We start from the raw sequence: 20,781 nt of genomic DNA, 5'->3' as shown, positions 1-20,781 counted from the left end.
ATTTTCTTATACATAATCCCATTTTAACTTCAGACCTCATGACACCTCCAGGATATGTGTGTGTATGTGTGTGTGTGTGTGTGTGTGTGTGTGTGTGTGTGTGTGTATAATCTCCAAGATTTGGCAGCTAATAATAAAGCTGAGTTCCAAATCCATGCTTTCTAAATCAAAGTCTTAGGCTTTTTACCTTTATAATTACTTGTTTCCCTCACTCATCTCTCTTCTGGTCATATCACTGTATACCTCCCTTACCATGTTCCGGTATTCACTATTGTCTCTTTTTTGGCCATATTTTCTTTTTATATTACCTTTATTTTTCAGGTTCTCTTTAAATTACTTTTGTTTACTGTAATTTAAATTTTATTACATAAGCAATACATGTTGCTCATTTCTGAAAAAATATAAATTGCAGGACACTGAAAAATACTTATTTAAAAAATATATTTTAGAGAGGATAGGAGAAAGAGGGAAAGAAACATTGATTGTAGAAATATTGATCAGTTGCCTCTCATACATGCTCCAAACAGGGACTGAACCTGCAATCCACGCATTGCCCTGCCTGGGTATCGAACCAGAGACCTTTCCCTTTGCAGGCCGATGCCCAACTGAGCCACATGGGTCAGGGAAAAACTTATTTTTATTATTATTTATTGATTAATTAGAGGAAGAGAGAAAGAGAAAAGATTTGTTGTTCCACTTATTTGTACATTTATTGGTTCTTTGTTTTGTTTTGATGCTATATTCATTATCATTGGTTAATTCTTGTATGTGCCCTGAGGATTGAATCCACAATCTTGGTGTACTGGGATGATGCTGTAATTAACTCAGCTATTTGCCAGGGCAAAAAATATCTTCTTTACCCACAGTTTACCACCATTAACATGTTGGTGTATATAACTCCAGTTTTATTTTCTGTGTGCATATATACTTGGTAAGAGACACTGTACTTATTTTGTAGCCAGGATTTTTTCCTTTAACACATTATGAACATTGTCTTGTGATTAAAGTATTTAATATGTTAATGACTATATAAATTCCATTGGGTAAATATTCCATTAAAATGTTATTCTTATTTTTAGTTGCAGTGCTAGTGCAACCAAATGCACTAGCTTTACCTTCCAGGTCCAGCTAATGTAAAAGTTATCACTGCTTGTAAAAAAACATCCTTTATTAGAATTTATTTGGGCCTTCAGCTTTCCTTTAGTTCTTTCAGTGATCAGTCTCTAATTCTTTGTTGACTTCTGGGTTGATAATAGTTCTTGGTAGCAGTACTAGTGCTCAGTATCAAGAAGTTACTTAAAGTAGAAAATTCTTTTAGGCTTGGGACTCTGTTATAATTTGACTATTTTCTTTATAATAAGAGAAAACACACAGATTATGTGAAGTCTCCATCTTACTAGTAGTGATTTTACATAAAAGATTTTTAGAGAGAGGGGAAGGGAGGGGCAAAGAGAGAAACATTGATATGAGAAACTTTGATGGATTCCCTCTTTCATTTGCCTCAACTGGGAACCAATCCCTGTACCCAGGAATGTGCTCTGGCGAGGAATCAAACAAGGAACCTCTTGCTTTGTGGAACACCCATGTAACTAAACCACACTCATCAGGGCTGTAGCAGCGATTATATTTACTGTACTTTCTTAAATACTAAGTTCAAACTATATATATTTAAAATAACAAGGAAGGAAGGAATGATTTCCTTTTGCCTTTAAAATTTTAAGTTTACCTTATCCAACAATCAATCAATGCAAACTCAGTAGGCACAACTGCAATGATAAAAGGTCAGTGGTCAAAATTAATAAAATGTGGAATCCATCATTATGGCCTCAATGATGCACATCATAAAGGGTTGGAGCAAGTTTACTGAGGGGTTCAGATTTACAAAGGATGTTTTAAAGAGTCTAAACCAGGTGTTGGCAAACTATGCCAAAGGCCTGTTTTTTGTTTGTCCTGAGCTAAGCATGTTTTTTACATTTTTAAAGAGTTGTAAAAAACAAACAAAAACCCCTAAGAATATTTTTTACATCTTTAAAGAGTTGTAAAAAAAATATATCACAGTCTGTCTGTGGTTTCAAAAATATTTACTTCTTGGTGTTTTAAAGAAAAAATGTGCCAACTTTAGATCTAAATTACAGGAACATAAAATACACTTAGAAGATAAAGTATATAAAATACACCCCTAGCTATAAAACAGTACGTATAAATAGAAGAAGTAACCAAGTCTTTACTCTCTTATAAGCTTAGCTTCAAATGACATTAAAAACTCATTTTCTTTAATTTTCAGAAATCATAGATGAATACAAAAAAGATCACAACTTAAAAATCACCCAAAGACATTTAAAAACTGGTCCGTGACACAAGAAGTAAAAGAGAATGAAGATAGTTCCCAACTGTAATAGTGATCATAGAGTAAACTACAATATAGAATCATAGAATTTTAGAGCCAAGATGGGACAGTAAAAATCATTTAGTTCAGTCCTCACATTTTAGAGATAACTGAGGCCTAGCCTTGGCAACAGAGTTACCCAAGGTCTCACAGCTACATTACTGTAAAGCTAGAACTATAACCCAGGCTGGTAGAGATAGCTCAATATTATACTATATATTGATATATATTTCCATTTTAATATACATGAGAGTTGGAAAAACAGGACACCTTTCACACATCTACAGAAATAAATTCTTTTATTTTATAACATTCCTTTTCTTTTTTAAGATGCATACAGTACTTGTAGCCCAAGAATTCTGAGAAAAGCTATAGAAGACCTGGCACTATTTTTGAGAATTACACAACTGGGCAGCGAAATAACACCTTTATAAATGTCAGAACATATAGAAATAAAATTTAGTGTTTGTCCCAAAAATAGGGAAGTTACATTCAATACATTTTCTTAAATGTGCATTTAAAATGTTAAAATGTTTTCTAAAACTTTGGTCATCATGCTTTATTATAATTTGTTAAACTTCACAATTATGTAGATGATTAAACCCAAGTAGTAAGCAAATATTTCACATTAACACACAATAGCAACAGCAAGCTAATACTGCACAATCATATTAGCAGACTGATTTGAGAAATACATATTTTCACAAATAGCACACAAAACTTTGTGATAACATAATTCAATGACTTTTCTTCCACTTCATAAAATAAGGTTGAGTAATGAGACATAGAACATGATTACATAATAAAAAAGTATATTTTTAATTACAAATCTTATTGTACATAAAGGGCAACATATTGCGATTTCTATAGGACAGTGCAAATGAGCAGGACTTTTCTCAAAAATACTAAAATTGGATTCATCTCATGTGACTCAGATTTCATGAGTATTAAGTTACATTAATTATTATAGGGTTTTGTGTGATGGGACAAGTGGTGCATTTGATATAGGGCAGATGTGTACTTGTAGGCTGCAAATAAAAATAGCCATTAACTTAATTGACTAAATGAGAAGTACAGGCACTGAAAATATAACTTTAAAAGTTCCATGTGTCATTATGTAAACAGTTTTGTTCATCATACCGTATTTCATGAAAGATTCATAATTCATTTCAAATTGTCATATTGAGCAATTCCTCTAAACTCTTTTTAATATGTGGTGGTTGAGATGCAGCCTGATTTAACAGATTCTGGCCCATCTGTGCAAAAAGTGCTTTTGATAATTTAGCTGTGGCTATTCGTATATTTCCTCCAGCTCCAGGCAGAGAGCCACTATTTGTCATGTTCCCTAAGAGATGCCATAAAACCACCAACACTTTCTGTTCTGTGGCATGGGGCTTTCTTTGATAGAGTTCCATAACAATATCTGAAACACAAAAATGTGGTAAACTGTGAGATTTAAAAAAAAAAAAAGCAAGTTCTGCTAATTTAAAAACATATAAAATACATACCAAACTTCTTCCCAATGCTATTTTCCTAAAATATTAGGCATCGTATGAAAACTAGGTCAGAAACGTTCCCAGTAAAGATTGTAATCTTCAGGTATTAGAATTCTGTATATGATTAGTTCAGGCAAAAGTAGTAAAGATGGTAATGAAACCCAAAATTCATCTCAATGTTTTCCAAATGCAGTTAATAAAGATTTAAACATTTTTGATCCATGGAACTTTTACTAAACACATAATTTGAAATAGCAGTTTTCTATGAACACTGACACTTGATTTTAATTATTTTTACTTATCCTGCTTATTTATATTAATAGGAAGACTACACACTTACTGGAAAAAAACAGGATAAAATTATTTTAAAGAAAATTTTGAAAGTAAAAGTCTTAAAAGGTCCTCTTGTGGATCATTATAAAATTTATTTCTACTCCATGAGTAATTATACTGAATTTGGTAGCTATCCTAAAATTAAAATAAAAAACCCATCAGTTTGTCTTTAATTAATAAAATATTTGTTTAGAAATAACAATTTAAAAATATTTACCAGCAAGCTTTTCAGTCATGTCCTGTTTTGCTTTTCCATTTAAAAACTGAGCTTTTGTGCAAAATGGCTGTAGAAGTAAGTAATTGTCTAAACAAAAAGAACAGAGACACGTTTAAAAAGTTATGCTATCTTAGTTATTTTCAATTACATATCATTAAAAGCAAAAATATATGCAATTACAAATGTGTTAAAAAGATTTTAAAATCTATCTTGCTGATCACTATTTACAATTCTTTATAAAACCCTTAATAGAGTAATATTCTTAGATCAAATGAGACATAAAAATACAACACAAAATATTAAAGGAACTATAATATGGTGTGTGTGTGTGTGTGTGTGTATAAAATAGATAGAGAGATAGAGAGATAGAGAGAGAGAGAGAGAGATAGATAGATAGATAGATAGATAGATAGATAGATAGATAGATAGATAGACAGATAGATAGATAGATCTGTCCAGAAAAAGGCCATTGTTAATATAATGAGAATGGTTTGTGGGACATTGATGTAAACTGGCAGCCAAGGAGAGTGGACTGGAATGTGCATGCATAAACAATGATGACTTCACGGTACTTGTCAGTGGGGATGATACACGCCTGTTGAATGAGCGTGTGTACTGTGTGGCCTCATGTTCAAAATGAGCAAGTAGAGCAATGAATCCGCATCAAATTTTGCCTTAAGCTTGAACATATCTCTGCTGAAACGATTTGGTTGATTTATAAAGCCACAGCTATAGACAACTGGTGACTGGCAGCTTCATCACCACAATACACCTGCTCATGCATCACGTCTCCTGCAGGTTTTTAGTGAAACAAAATCACCCAGGTAACTCAGCCCACCCTCAGTCCAGATTTGGCGCCCTGCAACTTCTGATTTTTCCCAAAACTAAAGTCACCTTTAAAAGGGAAGAGATTCAGACCACCAGTGAGATTCAGGAAAATACCATGGGGCAGCTGATGGCAACTGGGAGAGCTGTGTGAAGTACCAAGGTGCCTACCATGAAGAGAACTCAGGTGTCACTGACCTATGTACAATGTTTCCTGTATCTTTTATCTCCTTCAATAAATGTCTCTATTTTTCATATTACATGGCTGGATACCTCTGGACAGACCTCATATATAAAGAACTGTTTATCTCCTAGGCATCTTATTCTAAATGATACTATATAGGTTCCTCAAAAACATAGAAATGATTGCTTTTTGGGCTTAGTTTTCATCTTTATTGATTTGGCCAGAGTTTTTATTTTTAAATAATTATTGATTCTTAAGAAGTTGAAAAGACAGTACAGAGAAGTCTTGGGTGCCTTTTACCCGAAGGAAATATACAAGTGTCCCCTACTTTTATCTTAACCTTTATTGTATTTTTTCCCATTACCATTTAGTCCTCTTACAGCCACCTCCCCCTGAGTAATTCCCACACTGTTGTCTGTGTCCATGAGTCCTTTTTTTCCATTTTGCTCAATCCTTCCACCCCTTCACCTCCAAACCACCACTAGGTGTCCATCTTGCTCTCTATTTTGCTGTTAGTTCAGTTTGTTCATTAGATTCCACAAATGAGTCAAATCATTCTGACTGCCTTATTTCACTTAGCATAATGTTCTGCAGGTCCATCCATACTGTCGCAAGTGGTAAAATTTCTTCTTTATTAAGGCCGAATAACATTCCATTGTGTAAATGACCCATAGTTCCTTTATCCACTCATCTACTGATGGGCACCTCAGATGCTTCCAAATCTTGGTGATTGTAAATAACGCAGCAATGAACATAGGGCTGCTTATGTTCTTTCAAATTAGTGCTTTGGGCTCCTTCGGATATATTCCCAGAGCTGGGATCACTAGGTCAAAATGCAGATCCATTTTTAATGTTTTGAGGTATCTCCATACTGCTTTGCAAGGTGCACCAATCTGCATTCCTGCCAACAGTGCAAAAGGGTTCCCCTTTCTCCATACCCTCACCAGCACTTTTTGATATTTGATTTACTGATGTCAACAATCTGACAGGCGTGAGATGATATCTCATTGTGGTTTTAATTTGCATTTCTCTGAGTATAAGTGACATTGAGCATCTTTTCAAATGTCTATTGGCCATCTGTATGTCCTCTTTGGAGAGGTGTCTATTCAGGTCCTTTGCCCAATTTTTTAATTGGGTAGTTTTTTGGTGTTGAGTTTTGTAAGTACTTTATAAATTTTGCATTTTAACTCCTTATCAGATGTATCAGCAAGTATGTTCTCCCATTGTGTGGGTTGTCTTTTTATTTGGTTGATGATTAACCTTGTTGTGCAAAAAGATTTTAGTTTCATATAGTCCCATTTGTTTATTTTTTTAAAAGATTTTATTTTTACAGAGAGGGGAAGAAAGGGAGAAAGAGAGAGAGAAACATCAATGTGTGGTTGCCTCTCATGCATCCCTCTACTGGGGACGTGGCCTGCAACCCAGGCATGTGTCCTGACTGGGAATCGAACCAGCCACCCTTTGGTTCACAGGCCAGTGCTCAATCCACTGAGCCACACCAGCCAGGGCCCATTTGTTTATTTTTTTCTTTGGGGAGATATATCCAAAAAAATATTGCTACCAGTAATGCCTGAGATTTTGCTGCTTATGTTTCCTTCTACGAATTTTATGGTTCCAGGTATAACATTTAAGTCTTTGATCCATTTTGAATTTATTCTTATGTGTGGTGTAAGAAGTTGGTTAGCATGATTTTTCTGCATGTATCTGTCCAATTTCCCCAACACCATTTGCTGAATAAACTATCTTTAGTTCACTGTACATGCTTGATTCTTGTGTTGAGTATTGACTGTAAAGGTGTGTGGGTTTATTTCTGGGCTCTTTATTCTGTTCCACTGGGCTATGTGTCTGGTTATATGCCAGTCCCATGCTGTTTTGATTACTATAGACTTATAGTATAGTTTCATATTAGGTAGCATGATTCTGCCAAGTTTTTTCTTTCTCAGGATCCCTTTTCCTATGCAGACCCTCTTGTGGTTGGTTCCATAAAAATTTTTTAAATGTTTGTTCTAGTTCTGTGAAATGTCATTGAAATCTTGATAGGAATTGCATTGAATCTATAGATTGCTTTGGGTAGTATGGACATTTTAATGATATTAATTCTTCCTATCCATGAACATCGTATGTGTTTCCATTTATTGTATCTCTTCTATTTCTTCAGTGTCTTATAATTTTCCAAGTAGAGTTTTTTTACACCCTTGGTCAGGTACAGAAGTAAATTATACTCCTTGAAGCATCCTTTGTTTCTCCCTCAAACTCTGTTAATCTTATACCAGATTACCAGCTCAAGGCTGGGAAGGAAATTTACAAAATTCCCGGACCCTGACCCAAATCCCATCTGGCGCCATAATGTTGGCTCATCTCGGACCCACGCAATTCAGTGTGTTCCTGCTATTGTCTTCTTTAAACACCACCTATTCTCTGTAAGCTTAAGTTACTGATATAATTAAATTACCCATATGTTCCTGCTACCTGTCCCCTGCTTGTAACTCTCTAAATAAAAGCCACTGAGCACAGGGCGGGTGGTGGGGCGGGGCTTGAACATTCTTCTTGAGAATCGCCTTCCCCTTCCCTTGACAAGAAAATGGTGTCTGGAATGACTCTCTTCTATCTGCAGTGAATCGGGAGACTTCGTGGGCCAAGTCCCTCATAATCTGTCTATTCAGATTTTCTGATTCTTCTTGATTTTAGTTCTGGAAGACTGTATTTCTAGGAATTTATCCATTTTATCCAGGTTGTCCAGTTTGTTGGCATACAGTTGTTTATATTTTCTTACAGTCCTTTGTATTTCTTTGCTGTCAGCTATTATTTCTCCTCTTTCATTTCTGATTTTATTAATTTGGGCCCTTTCTTTTTTTTCTTGATGAGCCTGGTTAAAGGTTTGTCAATCTTGTTTATCTTTTCAAAAAACCAGCTCTTGGGTTAACTGATCTTTTATATCATTGTTTTAGACTCTATTTCATTTATTTCTGTTCTGATCTTTATTATTTCCTTTGTTCTACTCACTTTGGGTTTTGTTTGTTGTTCTTTTTCAAGTTCCTCTAAATGGGAAGTTACACTGTTTATTTGAGATTTTCCTTTTTTCTTTTTTTCTCTTTTTCTCTTTTTATTTCTGAGGTAGGCCTGCAATGTTATGAATTTCCCTCTTAGGATTGCTTTCCCCGTGTTTCACAGATTTTGCATTACTTTGCCCTCATTTTCATTTGTTTCAAGGTATCTTTTTCTTTCTTTCTTGATCTCATTTTAACCCATTCACTGTTTAATAACACATGTTTAGCTTCCATGTCTTTGCATGTTTTTCAATGTTGTTCTTGTAATTGGTTTCTGGTTTCACAGCACGGTAGTTGGAGAAGATGCCTGATATGATTTCAATCGTCTTAAATTTATTGAGACTTGTTTTGTGTCATAACATGTGGCCTATCCTAGAAAATGTTCCTTGTGCACTTGAAAAGTATGTATATTTTGCTGCTTTGGGTGAAATACTCTGAAGATATCACTTAAATCCATTTGGTCAAGTGTGCCATTTAAGGTCACTATCTCCTTGATTTTCTAACTGTAAGATCTGTCCATTGAAGTCAAAGGGGTGTTAAAATCCCCAACTATGACTGTATTTCCATCAATCTCTCCTTTTCTGTACAAGATTTGCTTTAAATATTCAGACGCTCCTATGTTGGGTGCATAAAATATTACTGGGGTTATATCCTCTTGTTGGATTGTCTTCTTTACCATTATGTAGTATCCTTGTTTTTCCCTTATTATAGCTTTGGTTTTAAAATCTATTTTGTGTGACATAAGTACGGCTACCCCAGCTGATTTTTCCTTTCCACTTGCATGAAATGTCTTTTCCAGTCCCTTTACTTCCAGTCTGTTTATCTTTCCATCTGAAATGGGTCTCTTGGAGGCAGCAATATATGGGCCTTGTGTTGTTATCCATTCAGCCACCCTATGTCTTTTGGATGGAGTATTTAAGCCATTTACATTTAAAGTGATTATAAATAGATAGGTATTTAGTGCCATTTTATTGTTAGGCTATTTTCCTTTTTTTTTTCTTTCCCTTTTTGTTGTTCTTCTTCTTAAAGCAAGCCCTTTAACATTTGTTGCAGTCCTGGTTTGGCATTAACAAATCCCTTTAGCTTTTCCTTGTCTGGGAATCCTTATTTCTCCTTTGATTTTAAATGATAGCCTTGCTGTGCAAAGTAGCCTTGGATGTAGGTCCTTGGTTTTCATCACCTGAAGTATTTCATGCCATCCCTGCAGGCCTGAAATGTTTCTGTTGAGAAATCAGGCAATGATGTAACTGGTGCTCCATTGTAGGTAACTACCTCCTTTTCTCTTGTGGCTTTTGGGATTCTCTCCTTATTTTTAAGCCTTGTCATTTTAATTATGATATGTTCGGTGTAGGCCTCTTTGGGTCCAACTCGTTTGGGACTCTCTGAGCTTCCTTGGCTAGTGTGCCTTTTTCCTTCACCAGATTAGGAAGGTTTCAGTCGTTATTTCTTCAAATAGGTTCTTGATTCCTTGCTTGCTATCTTCTTCTGGAATTACCATGACGTGGATGTTATTAAGCTTCATGTTGTCCAAAATGTTTCTTAAGCTCTCCCCATTTTTTAAAAATTCTTTTTTCTTTTTGCTGCTCTGCCTGGGTGTTTTTTTCTATCTTGTTTTCCAAATCACTGATTCCATCCTCTGTTTTATCAAACTTACTATTTACTCCCTCCAGTGTATTATTTATTTCAGATATTGCATTCTTTATTTCTGACTGGTCCTTTTTTATGGCTTCTGTCTTTCTTCAAGCTGTTGAGTATCCTTATAATCATTACTCTAAACTCTCTATCTGATAAATTGCTTGCCTCCATTTCATCTAGTTCTTCTGAAGAATTCTCTTGTCTTTCATTTGCAGTCTGTTTTTTTGTCTTCCCATTTTGGCTGCTGCTTTCTATTTTCCCCCTTAGATGTTAAACTTAACAGTGATACAGCAGTAGGTTGTAATCAGCAGCCCAGCTTAAACTCCACAGGGTAGGGCAGAGTAATTCCTGCAGGCAGGGCTCTTGCTTCCCCTCAGGCTAATGCCACTTGGAGGGGAGTGCTCTGCCTGAGAATGATGGCTTCACTGGTATGGGGAATGACTCAGTACAGGGATCGTAGCAGCTGTTCCTTCAGTTATTTCCCTAGAGCCACCAGCCCCAGACTATCCTCAAGCATCTCTAGTTCATTTACCCACTCTCTCTCTGAACCCAGGGTAAGTGTGCAAATAAAATTTTTTGCATTGATCCTTTAAAATGCTTGCAGCATCTCCAGCTGTCAGACAAAAACCCTGCTGTTTTTCACCGTTTGATGTTATCTGGGTTCCCTTCTGGCTCTGGTGTGGTAGGCTTGGGAGCTGGCTTGGGGTTCAGACGCCACACTTCTCAGGCGGAACCCCCCACTGCTGAAATGGCCCTCTGGAATTTCAGCTGTTGCTTGTGGGAGCCCAGCCTGAACCTCACACCTCCTCTATGCTCCCTATCAATATCATTGTGGTGAAGGGGTCTTCTGTCTGTCCATGGTTATAAGGCTTCTCTCCAGCTAGTGTTCAGTTAATTATTTAGGATGACTTCTCTACAATTTAGTGGTAATTCCAGGTTTGTCTTGGAAGGAGGTTAATGTAGCTTCCACTTTCTTTTGCCATCTTGGATCTCCTTCCCCTGCTTTTTAAAAGTTCATTTTATGTCACCCTGCTTTTATGAGAGACTTACATTAATACCTGGTTCTGCTAACCAAAAGAAATCCCAGGGTGATTTTAGTTTTTACAAAGAAACGTGAAAAACCATTCAGCATTTGTCTGCAGTGAGACAATACAGGGGCAATGTGTACCCCTAACAGTCAAGAGTCGCACTGCTAATCTCCTTCCTCAGCAACTACAAACAGTATCTCAGCATCCAGCTGCCATAGAGTTGAACTGTATGTCCGTGCTTTATTTTGATTTATTTTGTCAATCCATTAGAAAGATGTCTCCTAAGGGAACTGCTTTTTCAATTTAGGCCATTTTGGATTTTGAAAGGTTTCAGAGGATCACTTTACTTTTGGATATCACAGGATACCTGTGTAGCACAATATCAAAACAAGGACTGACATTTATCGATACAGTATGTGTATACAGTTCTATGGCATTTTATCACATGTGTAGATTGTGTATCCATCACTGTAATTAAGATACAGAACTATTGTAACACTACAAAGATCTTCCTAGTGCTACCTCTTTATAGTCCCATTCAGTCCCTCTTCTTTAACTGCCCCTAAACTCTGACAACTATTAATCTATTTCCATCTTCATAATTTTGTCCTTTTGAGAAGGTTACATATTGGAATCCTACAGCATATGACCTTTAAGGACTGGCTTTTTTTCCCTCTTAGCATAATATCCTTGAGATCCATCCAAACTGTGCTGTGTGTCAACAGTTCATTCCTTTTTACTGCTAAATAGTATTCTATGGTATGGATGTATCAGTTTGTTTCACTATTAACCTACTAAATTACCTATAGGTATTCCAGTTGGCTATTATAGATAAGCTGCTATGAATAATAGTACAGGTTTCTACATGGAGAGAGTTTTCATTTCTCTGAGATAAATGCCTAGTAATGTAATTGATGAGTTATATGGTAAGTGCATGTTTAGTTTTTTTAAGAAACAGCTCAACTATTTGCTAGAGTAGTCATAACATTTACACTTTTGCCAGCAATGTACATTCAGTTTCCCTGCAACCTTGTAACATTTAGTACTGTCACTATTTTTTATTTTAGCTGTTCTAATAGTTGTTATAGATTGAATGTTTGTTCCCAATCCTCTTCCCCAAATACTTATGTTGAAATCCAATCTCTAGTGTGATGGTACTTAAATGTGGGCCTTTGGGAGATGATTCAAGTCATAAAGGTGGAGCCCTTATGAATGGGATTAGTGCTCTTAAAAAGGGCCTCAGAGAGCTCCCTTGCCCCTTTCATCATGCCAAGACACCGCCAGAAAGACAGCCATCCATGAAACCAGACTATGGGCTCTCAACGGACACAGAATCTGCCAGCACCTTAACCTTGGACTTCCCATTCTCCAGAACTGTGAGAAGGATATGTTTGCTGTTTTGAAGCCATTCAGTCTATAGTTTAGAATAGCAGCCCTAGGACACTTGTGTAGTAATATGGTCTTAATTTGCATTTCCCTAACGACTAGTAATGTTCAACATCTTTTTCATGTATTTATTTACCACCCACATATCCTCTTGGGTAAAAAGTTTTTTCATATCTTTTGACCATATTCTAGTTGGAATGTTCATTTTTTAAAAAATGTTGAGTTTTGAGAGTTCTTCATATATTCTAGATGTGTTCTTTGTCACATATGTGGTTTACAAGTATTTTTGTCCCAATCTGTAGTTTATGTTTATATCCACTTAATAGGGTATTTGGCAAAGCAAATGTTCTTAATATTGATGATGTCCCATTTATCATCTTTTATTGATCATGCTTTTAGTGTCATGCTAACAGTTCTTCACCAAGCTGTAAGGTCCTGAGGATTTTCTCCTGTGTTATCTTCTAGAAGTTTTATAGGTAAGTTTTTCATTTAAATCTACCATTCATTTTGAGTTAATTTTGTATAAGATGTAAGGCTGAGGTAAGAAAAAAAAAATTGAAAAGTCTAAGATAAGGGGAGAGAAAGTCAATTTAATGGGATACCATTTAATCACTAGAAGTAGTTTAAAATATACTAAGAAGAGACTTTATGGTAACATTAAATAATAAAAACTGAATAGACAGGATTTCAGCATTACAAAAAATATGTAAAATAAGAAAGTACAAAAATAAAGTCCAAGTAACTGGAGTGCCAAAATAAGGTTTCTTACCTACATGCTGACTCAATGCCTGAACAACGTTTGTGGCAGCAGCATAGATGCCTGGATTCTTGGAATTCAGATTGTTATCTACAATTGCTGGAATTAGCATGTTGATTATAGGAGATAAGTTGTCTCTAAGCAAAGGAATCATTTTGTGCATTGTTTCCAAAGCCACCAGATTTACTTTGCTATTAGAATCATGAAGCCGAGATTTAAAAGCATCAAAAATCTGAAAGTAAAATGGTAAATTATTTAAACTGAAGTAATATTTATAACTATTGTATTTAAATTTCTTTAGGTATTTCATGCTATTTCTCCTTTAGCATACTGTTTAAACACACACACACACACACGTTATTTAACCTGAATTTAGAAAATAGAAACGTCAAAAAAATTTGAATGATAAATCTAAGTGTTGAATTTTCTTATAGCAAAAAGAGTAGACCTCAAAAATCACCCCAAAAGACATCCTAATTAAATTAAGGTTGAGAAATTTGACTCAGTAAGCAGATGACTGATTTACTACAGATGTGATAAAAATGATGTTTTTCAGGAAGGTGCAGATTAGCTTAGCTAATGCTAAGGAATTAAGAGAAGTTTTTATTCATAACAAAAGTAAACATGTAGGTTTTACTGTAGAGATTCAGTTTAGGTTTATTATGAGAACTTTAGCTGCAATTTTAAGTTTTATTATAACCTCTTAACTTCATTACTTTAACAATTATTCCTTGCTCTTCATTTTAACTTTCATAAATTAAAGATATAATAAAGTGAATGCTAAACAATTCTTAAGTCACATCAGGTGAGTGAAGAGCTATTCTGTAAGGCTGAGACTATTAACTAGTAATTCCTGATATATATAATATACAAAAAATAATATATATATTTTAAAATATGTACTTTTTTTCATGTTAAGAATAGTCTTCCTAAGAGATTTATTTTTATTCAACAAAATAAAAAAATGTAACTTTCTGGTTCCCATGATATAGGAATGTGGTACTTTTCTTCTGAAAATTAATGTGACAACACCACTGGAATTAAAAGAGTAGTTAGTTATATATAGTATATTTGCCAAGTTTAATGCACTTAATAAAATTCAAAATGGAATTTAACATTTATTACTATCTCTCTATTGCTTCTTGTTTTCCTAAAAGTAGGTATATAAATTGGCATATTTATATGTCTAACCTCCATACAAAAATTTTAATATATACATTCTTAAATAATATCAAATCTCTTAAATCCTCTGGTTTTTAAAATAGCTATTGATTCACTCCACATATATTCACTGAATGTTGGGTTTCAAGAGCTTTCAATGAGTTACCACCCAGTAGGAAGATTCATACAAATAAGTAGCTATTTTGTTACTGTTCTCTAGTTACTTTAGCTTGTTCTAGAATGCTTTTAAAAGAGCAAATCCTAAGTAATCTATTCTTTTCACTAAGATTATTTTAACATTTAAAAATAATATATAAGATACTAAGATTTAGGGCAGCTTTTTATACTAATAAACTTTATTAGCCACAGATTGAAAATGAAAATTAATTTTGATGTATCCTTACCTTCACAATGTTTCCAACAACAAGCTCTTGATTGTTTTCAGTATCTGATAAAAGCTGCTTAATCCCATTAATACGATCACGAAAGTCTTTTGCATTTAATAAACCTGTTATGACTTTGATATACTCAGCATTTTCAAAGGAATTATGGGGAACTGATTTTCTAGTGACTTCATGAATTTCAGTTACCTCTCTAAAGTAAAAGAAAGGTAAATTTAATATTATTAATTCTTATAAAAATACAAACATATAAATAATTCTCATTATATATTTACTTCCTAAGAATTCATAAAATAATCCAATCCATAACCCCTATGCCTGTGTTGGGACCCCCAAGATTTCCCCTGGGTTTGGTGATTTGCTAGGAGGCATGGGGTTCACCATGTAGATATACTTACAATTAAGATTTATTACAGAGGAAGGATACAAAGCAAAATCAGCAAAGGGAGAAGGCACATGGGTGAAAGTCTGGAGGAAGCCAGATGTAAGCATGACAGGGTCCTTCCCAGTGGAGTCACAAAGTACAGACTTAATTTCTGTAGCAATAAACTGACCCATGTGAAATGTTGTCTACCAATGAGATTATTAGATGGTAAGTGTCCAGAGTTTTTATTGGATATTAGTCATGGTTGGTCCTCTGTCTAGAACATACCAAAATTCCAGACTCCCAAAAGGAAAGAAGAAATTCAGTATAATTAATTTTGATTGCCCAAATAACTTAGGCACCAAAGCTATACTTATTAGTTAGGGAATGGTGAAAATTCTCTTGGAATCCTGATTCATGGATGTCAGCCACAAGCTACCTTTGCGAGGAGGGCTTTTTAAGTACTGAAATCTCAGGCCTTCTGTGTTAACCTTTCTCTATGAAAAAGACATGTAAACGTGCAAGGGAAAATTAGAAATTTGAGACCAGCAGGATTTCAATGACAGTATAGTAGCACAATGTTTTCCACTGCTATGAAGGGGGACTCATTGTATCAGGTGACAAAAACCTTTGACATTAAAGAGCTCTCCCTGTAAATTGATAGGTCCTAAAGAGAATGTAACAGTTACCAGTTACAACCATTTCACTGACTAGCAGTATAAAAATCAATGCTAAAGTTATCATAAGAGTAGTGATTTAATGAATGACTCAGAATCATTATAAAAGTAGATACAGATGATGATCTAAGAATACAGATCCTGGATATATTTATCCATTATTTTTAATTTCTTTAAATAAATTAATCTGAGGTTAATTTGTGAAGTGATTAATTCTATAATGAGAAAAATAAAGGATTACATTTATATTTAAACTGAGGACTATATAATACATAGAAGGCAAATAAATAAAAATAAATAAAACAGAAGAACACCTCAAGAAGTCATCCGATTACTGAAATGTATCTATAAAGATGGCATTTTTATTGTTCAAAACAAGATGGACTTCATAATAAAATAACACTTAATATACCTTAGGAGGAAAGATAAAGTAACATGTAAGAAGTCACTATGTATATTAAAATTAATAAATTTATTAAAAAAGAGAAGTCATTAAGAATAACAGAACAGAGATACAAACATCACCAACAAAATATTAGCAAATCAAATTTAATAAACTAAAAGAATCATACACAATGGCCAAGTGGGATTTATTCCAGGCATGCAAGGATGGTTCGATATCCACAAATCAATCAATGTGATCCACCACATTAACAAAAATGAAGGATAAAAAGTTATATGATCATCTCAATAGATGTAGAAAAAGCATTTGATAAAAATCAACTTCCACTCCTGATAAAAATACTCAACAAATTGGATATAGAGAAAATTTACCTCAACATACTAAAGGCTATATATGACAAGCTTATAGCTACTACCACAATCATTGACAAAAAGTTGAAAGTTTTTCCTTTAATATTAGGAACAAGGCAAGGATGCCCATTCTCACCATTTTTATTCAATGTACTACTGAAAGTCCTAGCTAAAGCAATTAGGCAAGGAAAAGAAATAAAAGGTATTTGAATTGAAAAGGAGAATGTAAAATAGCCTTAATTTGCAAATGATGTATTATATATAGAAAACTCTAAAGACTCCACCAAAAAACTTAGAACCAATCAAAAAACTCAGTGAAGTTGAGGATAAAAAAATCAATATACAAAATTTATTTGTGTTTGTAGACACTAATAATAAACTATCAGAGAAATTAAGAAAACAATCCCAATTATAATTGCATAAAAATAGAATATCTAGGAACCAAGGAAGTGAAAGGCTTGTACACTGAAAATTGTAAGACAATGATAAAAACAATTGAAGACACAAATAAATGGAAGATGTTTGAAAGAAATAATATTGTTAAAATGTCCATAGTATCCAATGCAATCTATAAATTCATTTTAATCCCTATCAAAATTCCAATGGTATTTTTCACAGCCCTAGTATTTACATGGAACCACAAAAGACCCAGAAGAACCAAAGCAATCTTGAGAAAGAAAAACAGAGCTGGAGGCATCACAGTTTCTGAATTCAAACAATATTACAAAGCTACAGTAATCAAATCAGTATGTTATTTGCATAAAAACAGACATAACTCAAAGGAAAAGCTCAGGGATAAACCCCCACATATATGTTCAATTTCTTTAAGACAAAGGAGTCAAGAATATAAAATAAAGAACGGATAGTTTCTTCAATAAATGATGTTGGAAAAACCAAACACCCACATGCAAAAGAGTGAAACTGGACCTCTATCTTAAACTATATACAAAAATTAACTCAAAATTAATTAAGAACTTGAATGTAAAACCTGAAACCATAAAACTGCTAGAACAAAAAACAGGTGGTAAGCTCCTTGACGCTGGTATTTACAATGCTATTTTTGAATCTTACACCAAAAACAAAGCCAAGAAAAGGAAAAATAAGCAAGAGGGACTATATTGAACTAAAGAGCTTCTGCACAGTAAAGGAAGCCGTCAATAAACTGAAGAGGCAACCTAAAGGGGAGAAAATATTTTCAATTGAAATATCTGATAAGAGTCTAATATCCAAAAATATAAAGGACTTGTATGATCCCCCCAAAATGCAATCTGATTAAAAAATGTGCAGGTGAACTAAATAAATAGACATTTTTCCAAAGAAGACATAAAAATGGCCAACAGGTACATGAAAAGTGCTCAACATCACTAATCTTCAGGGAAATGCAAATAAAAATCACAATGATATATCATCTCACACCTGTTAGAATGGTTATTATAAAAAAGACAAGAAGCCCTGATGGGGTAGTTTAGTTGGTTAGAGCATCATCCCAATACACCAAGGTTTTGGGTTCAATCTCTAGTGAGGGCACATACCACAATCAACAAATTTGTATAAGTAGTACCAAAAAAAAAAAATCAATATTTCTCTCTCTCTTTCCTCCCCTCTAAAACCAATAAATTTAAAAAATATTTAAAAAAATTAAAATAAAAAGACAAGAAATAAGTGTTGGCAAGAATGTGGTGAACCCTTGTGCACTCTTAGTGCAAACGTAATCTGATACAGTATGGAGGTTCCTCAGAAATTAAAAAAAATAGAACTACCATATGATTCAGCAATTCTACTTCTGGTTTTATATCCAAAGAGAATAAAATCACTGTCTTGAAAAGATACACATACCACTAGGTTCACTGCAGCTTTATATACGATAGTTAAGGCATAGAAACCTAAATGTCCATTGATGGATGAATAGATAAGGAAAATGTGGTATATATACACACAATGAAAGATTACATAGCCATAAAAGGAAGGAAATCTTGCAATTTGGAACAATATGGAGAGACTTGGAGGGAACTATGCTAAGTGAAATAAGCCAGAGAGATAGATATGGTATGATCTCACATCAATGTGGAATCTAAAAAAAAAAACCAAACTCATTGATACAGAAACAGATTGGTAGTTGCCAGAGGCAGAGAGTAAGGGCAAAATGGGTGAAGGTGGTCAAAAGGAACAAATTTCCAATTATAAGTAAGTTCTGGTGACTATGGTTAACAGTACTGGGCTGTATATTTGAAAGTTTCTGGGAGTAAATCTTAAAAGGCCTTATGACAAAAATAATTATGTAAGGTGATGGATTAACTAAACTTATTGTGGTAATCATTTCACAGTATATACATACATCAAATAATTATGTTGTATACCTTAAACTAATCAATGTTATATGTCGACTATAGCTCAATGAAATTGGAGGAAAGAAAAGAATGAACATAGTCATGGCCCATTTATACAATATATTGGCTATTCAAAGTAAATATAACTACATTATTGGTATTGCAGAGACTATAATATATGTAGAAGTAAAATGCATGACAAAAATAGCATAAAAGATAAAAGGGGGCATAAAAATATACTGTTGTAAGGTTCTTACATTATACCTAAATTGGTCTAATATTATTTGAAAGTAGATTATTAGAAGAGGAAGATACATACTATAAAGTATGTATATTACAAAGTCTAGATGAACCACTTAAAACAAAGGATGAGGAGATAAATGGAATACAAAAATAAACACACATTTATACATCAATCAAAATAAAAAAAAAGGCAAGAAAAGAGAAAAAAATAAAAACTATAGGATTAATTGAATAATACTATCAAGATGACAGGCTTTCACTCAACTATGTGAGTAATTAACATCAAATATAAATGGTCAAATGCCCCAAATGAAAGGCAGAGGTTGTTAGTTTGAATAAAAAAGCAAGACAATTATATACCGTCTACAAATAAAATCACTTTAAAAATATATACTAGAAAATGCAAGTCAAAACCACAGTGTGTTAAAGAAAAATTATTCTGACACTTGTAAAATAATAAAAAAAACTTTATTCAAGACTACTGCAATAGTGATGTGACTACTGCAACAGGAGAGAAAAAGTGTGTTCAACTCTGAATATAGCACAGACAAATAGGGATTTATAGCCAACATACATAGTGAGGTGGTCACTGGATTGACATTAAGAGAAGATATCCAGTGGGCTGCATATTTGTACATCAAAGGTGTAAGATGAGGAACCTAGTCAGATAACAAGGGGAAGCAAGGGAATGATTTAGCAGGATTGTTTGCTAAGACTGGCTTAGGTAGGCCAAGAATAGTGCCCAAAGAGGAAGCCTAGTGCAAAAGAGGGCTCTCAAAGCCTATCTAAAATTTTGTCACAGAGAGTCTGTCAAATGAGATACCAGTTTATACCCATGTGGATAACAAGTGTCGATGAGGATGTGGAGAAATTGGAATCCTCTTTATTGCTGGTGGGACTGCAAAATGGTGCCACATAGAAAACAGTCTGGTAGTTATTCAAAATGTTAAATATAGGGTTATCATGTGACCCAGTAATTCTACTCCAGCATACTCAAGAGATAGAAACATGTACACAACAAAACCCAAAGATTTATCAACTAATGGGTAGATAAACAAATATCCTTATAATGAAATATTATTTAGCTCTAAAAAGGGTTGAGCTATTGATACATGCTACAAACTTGGACAAACTATGAAAATATAATGATAAGTATAAGAAGTCAGTCACAAAAAAACCTCATATTTTAATCCATTGATATGAAATGTCCAGAGCTTTGAAATCCACAGAAGCCAAACTGCCTGCAATGAGAAATGGGAGGATTGTGAGAAAATGTGTAGTGACTGCTTATGAGTATGGGATTCCTTTTTGAGGTGATGAAAATGTCCTAAAATTGATCGTGATGATGGTCACACAACTCAGTGAATATACCAAAAACTACTGAACAGTATGTCTTCGATGGCTAAATGATGTGGAATAAGAATTACATCTAGTTAAGTTATTTAAAAAAATGACATATCAAAAGACAGACAGACGTATCATACAAACACTACTAAACTATTAGACAAAGTAGACTTTAGGAAAAGTAATATTAACTGAGGAAAAAACAGAAATGTCATAA

At 34.0% G+C, this 20,781-nt stretch overlaps 1 protein-coding gene across 1 annotated transcript in view; it reads right to left on the bottom strand.

The window, feature by feature from the left end:
• Window positions 1-2,733: 2,733 nt before the first annotated feature.
• TOGARAM1 (TOG array regulator of axonemal microtubules 1) overlaps window positions 2,734-20,781 on the bottom strand; it is an 88,514-nt gene continuing 70,466 nt past the window's right edge. The window contains exons 19-22 of the mRNA XM_054591791.1: window positions 14,860-15,049; window positions 13,307-13,526; window positions 4,433-4,519; window positions 2,734-3,809 (exon numbers count right to left, since the gene is read on the bottom strand). Of these exons, the coding sequence (XP_054447766.1) occupies window positions 3,556-3,809; window positions 4,433-4,519; window positions 13,307-13,526; window positions 14,860-15,049 (751 nt within the window). The 3' untranslated portion in view covers window positions 2,734-3,555. The remainder of the gene's footprint in view (window positions 3,810-4,432; window positions 4,520-13,306; window positions 13,527-14,859; window positions 15,050-20,781) is intronic.

This window comes from Pteronotus mesoamericanus, unplaced genomic scaffold, assembly GCF_021234165.1.
Source record: "Pteronotus mesoamericanus isolate MK-2021 breed Mesoamerican mustached bat unplaced genomic scaffold, CSHL_Meso_final contig_100, whole genome shotgun sequence".
NCBI lineage: Eukaryota > Metazoa > Chordata > Mammalia > Chiroptera > Mormoopidae > Pteronotus > Pteronotus mesoamericanus.
This window is presented reverse-complemented; position numbering and strand designations above follow the sequence as displayed.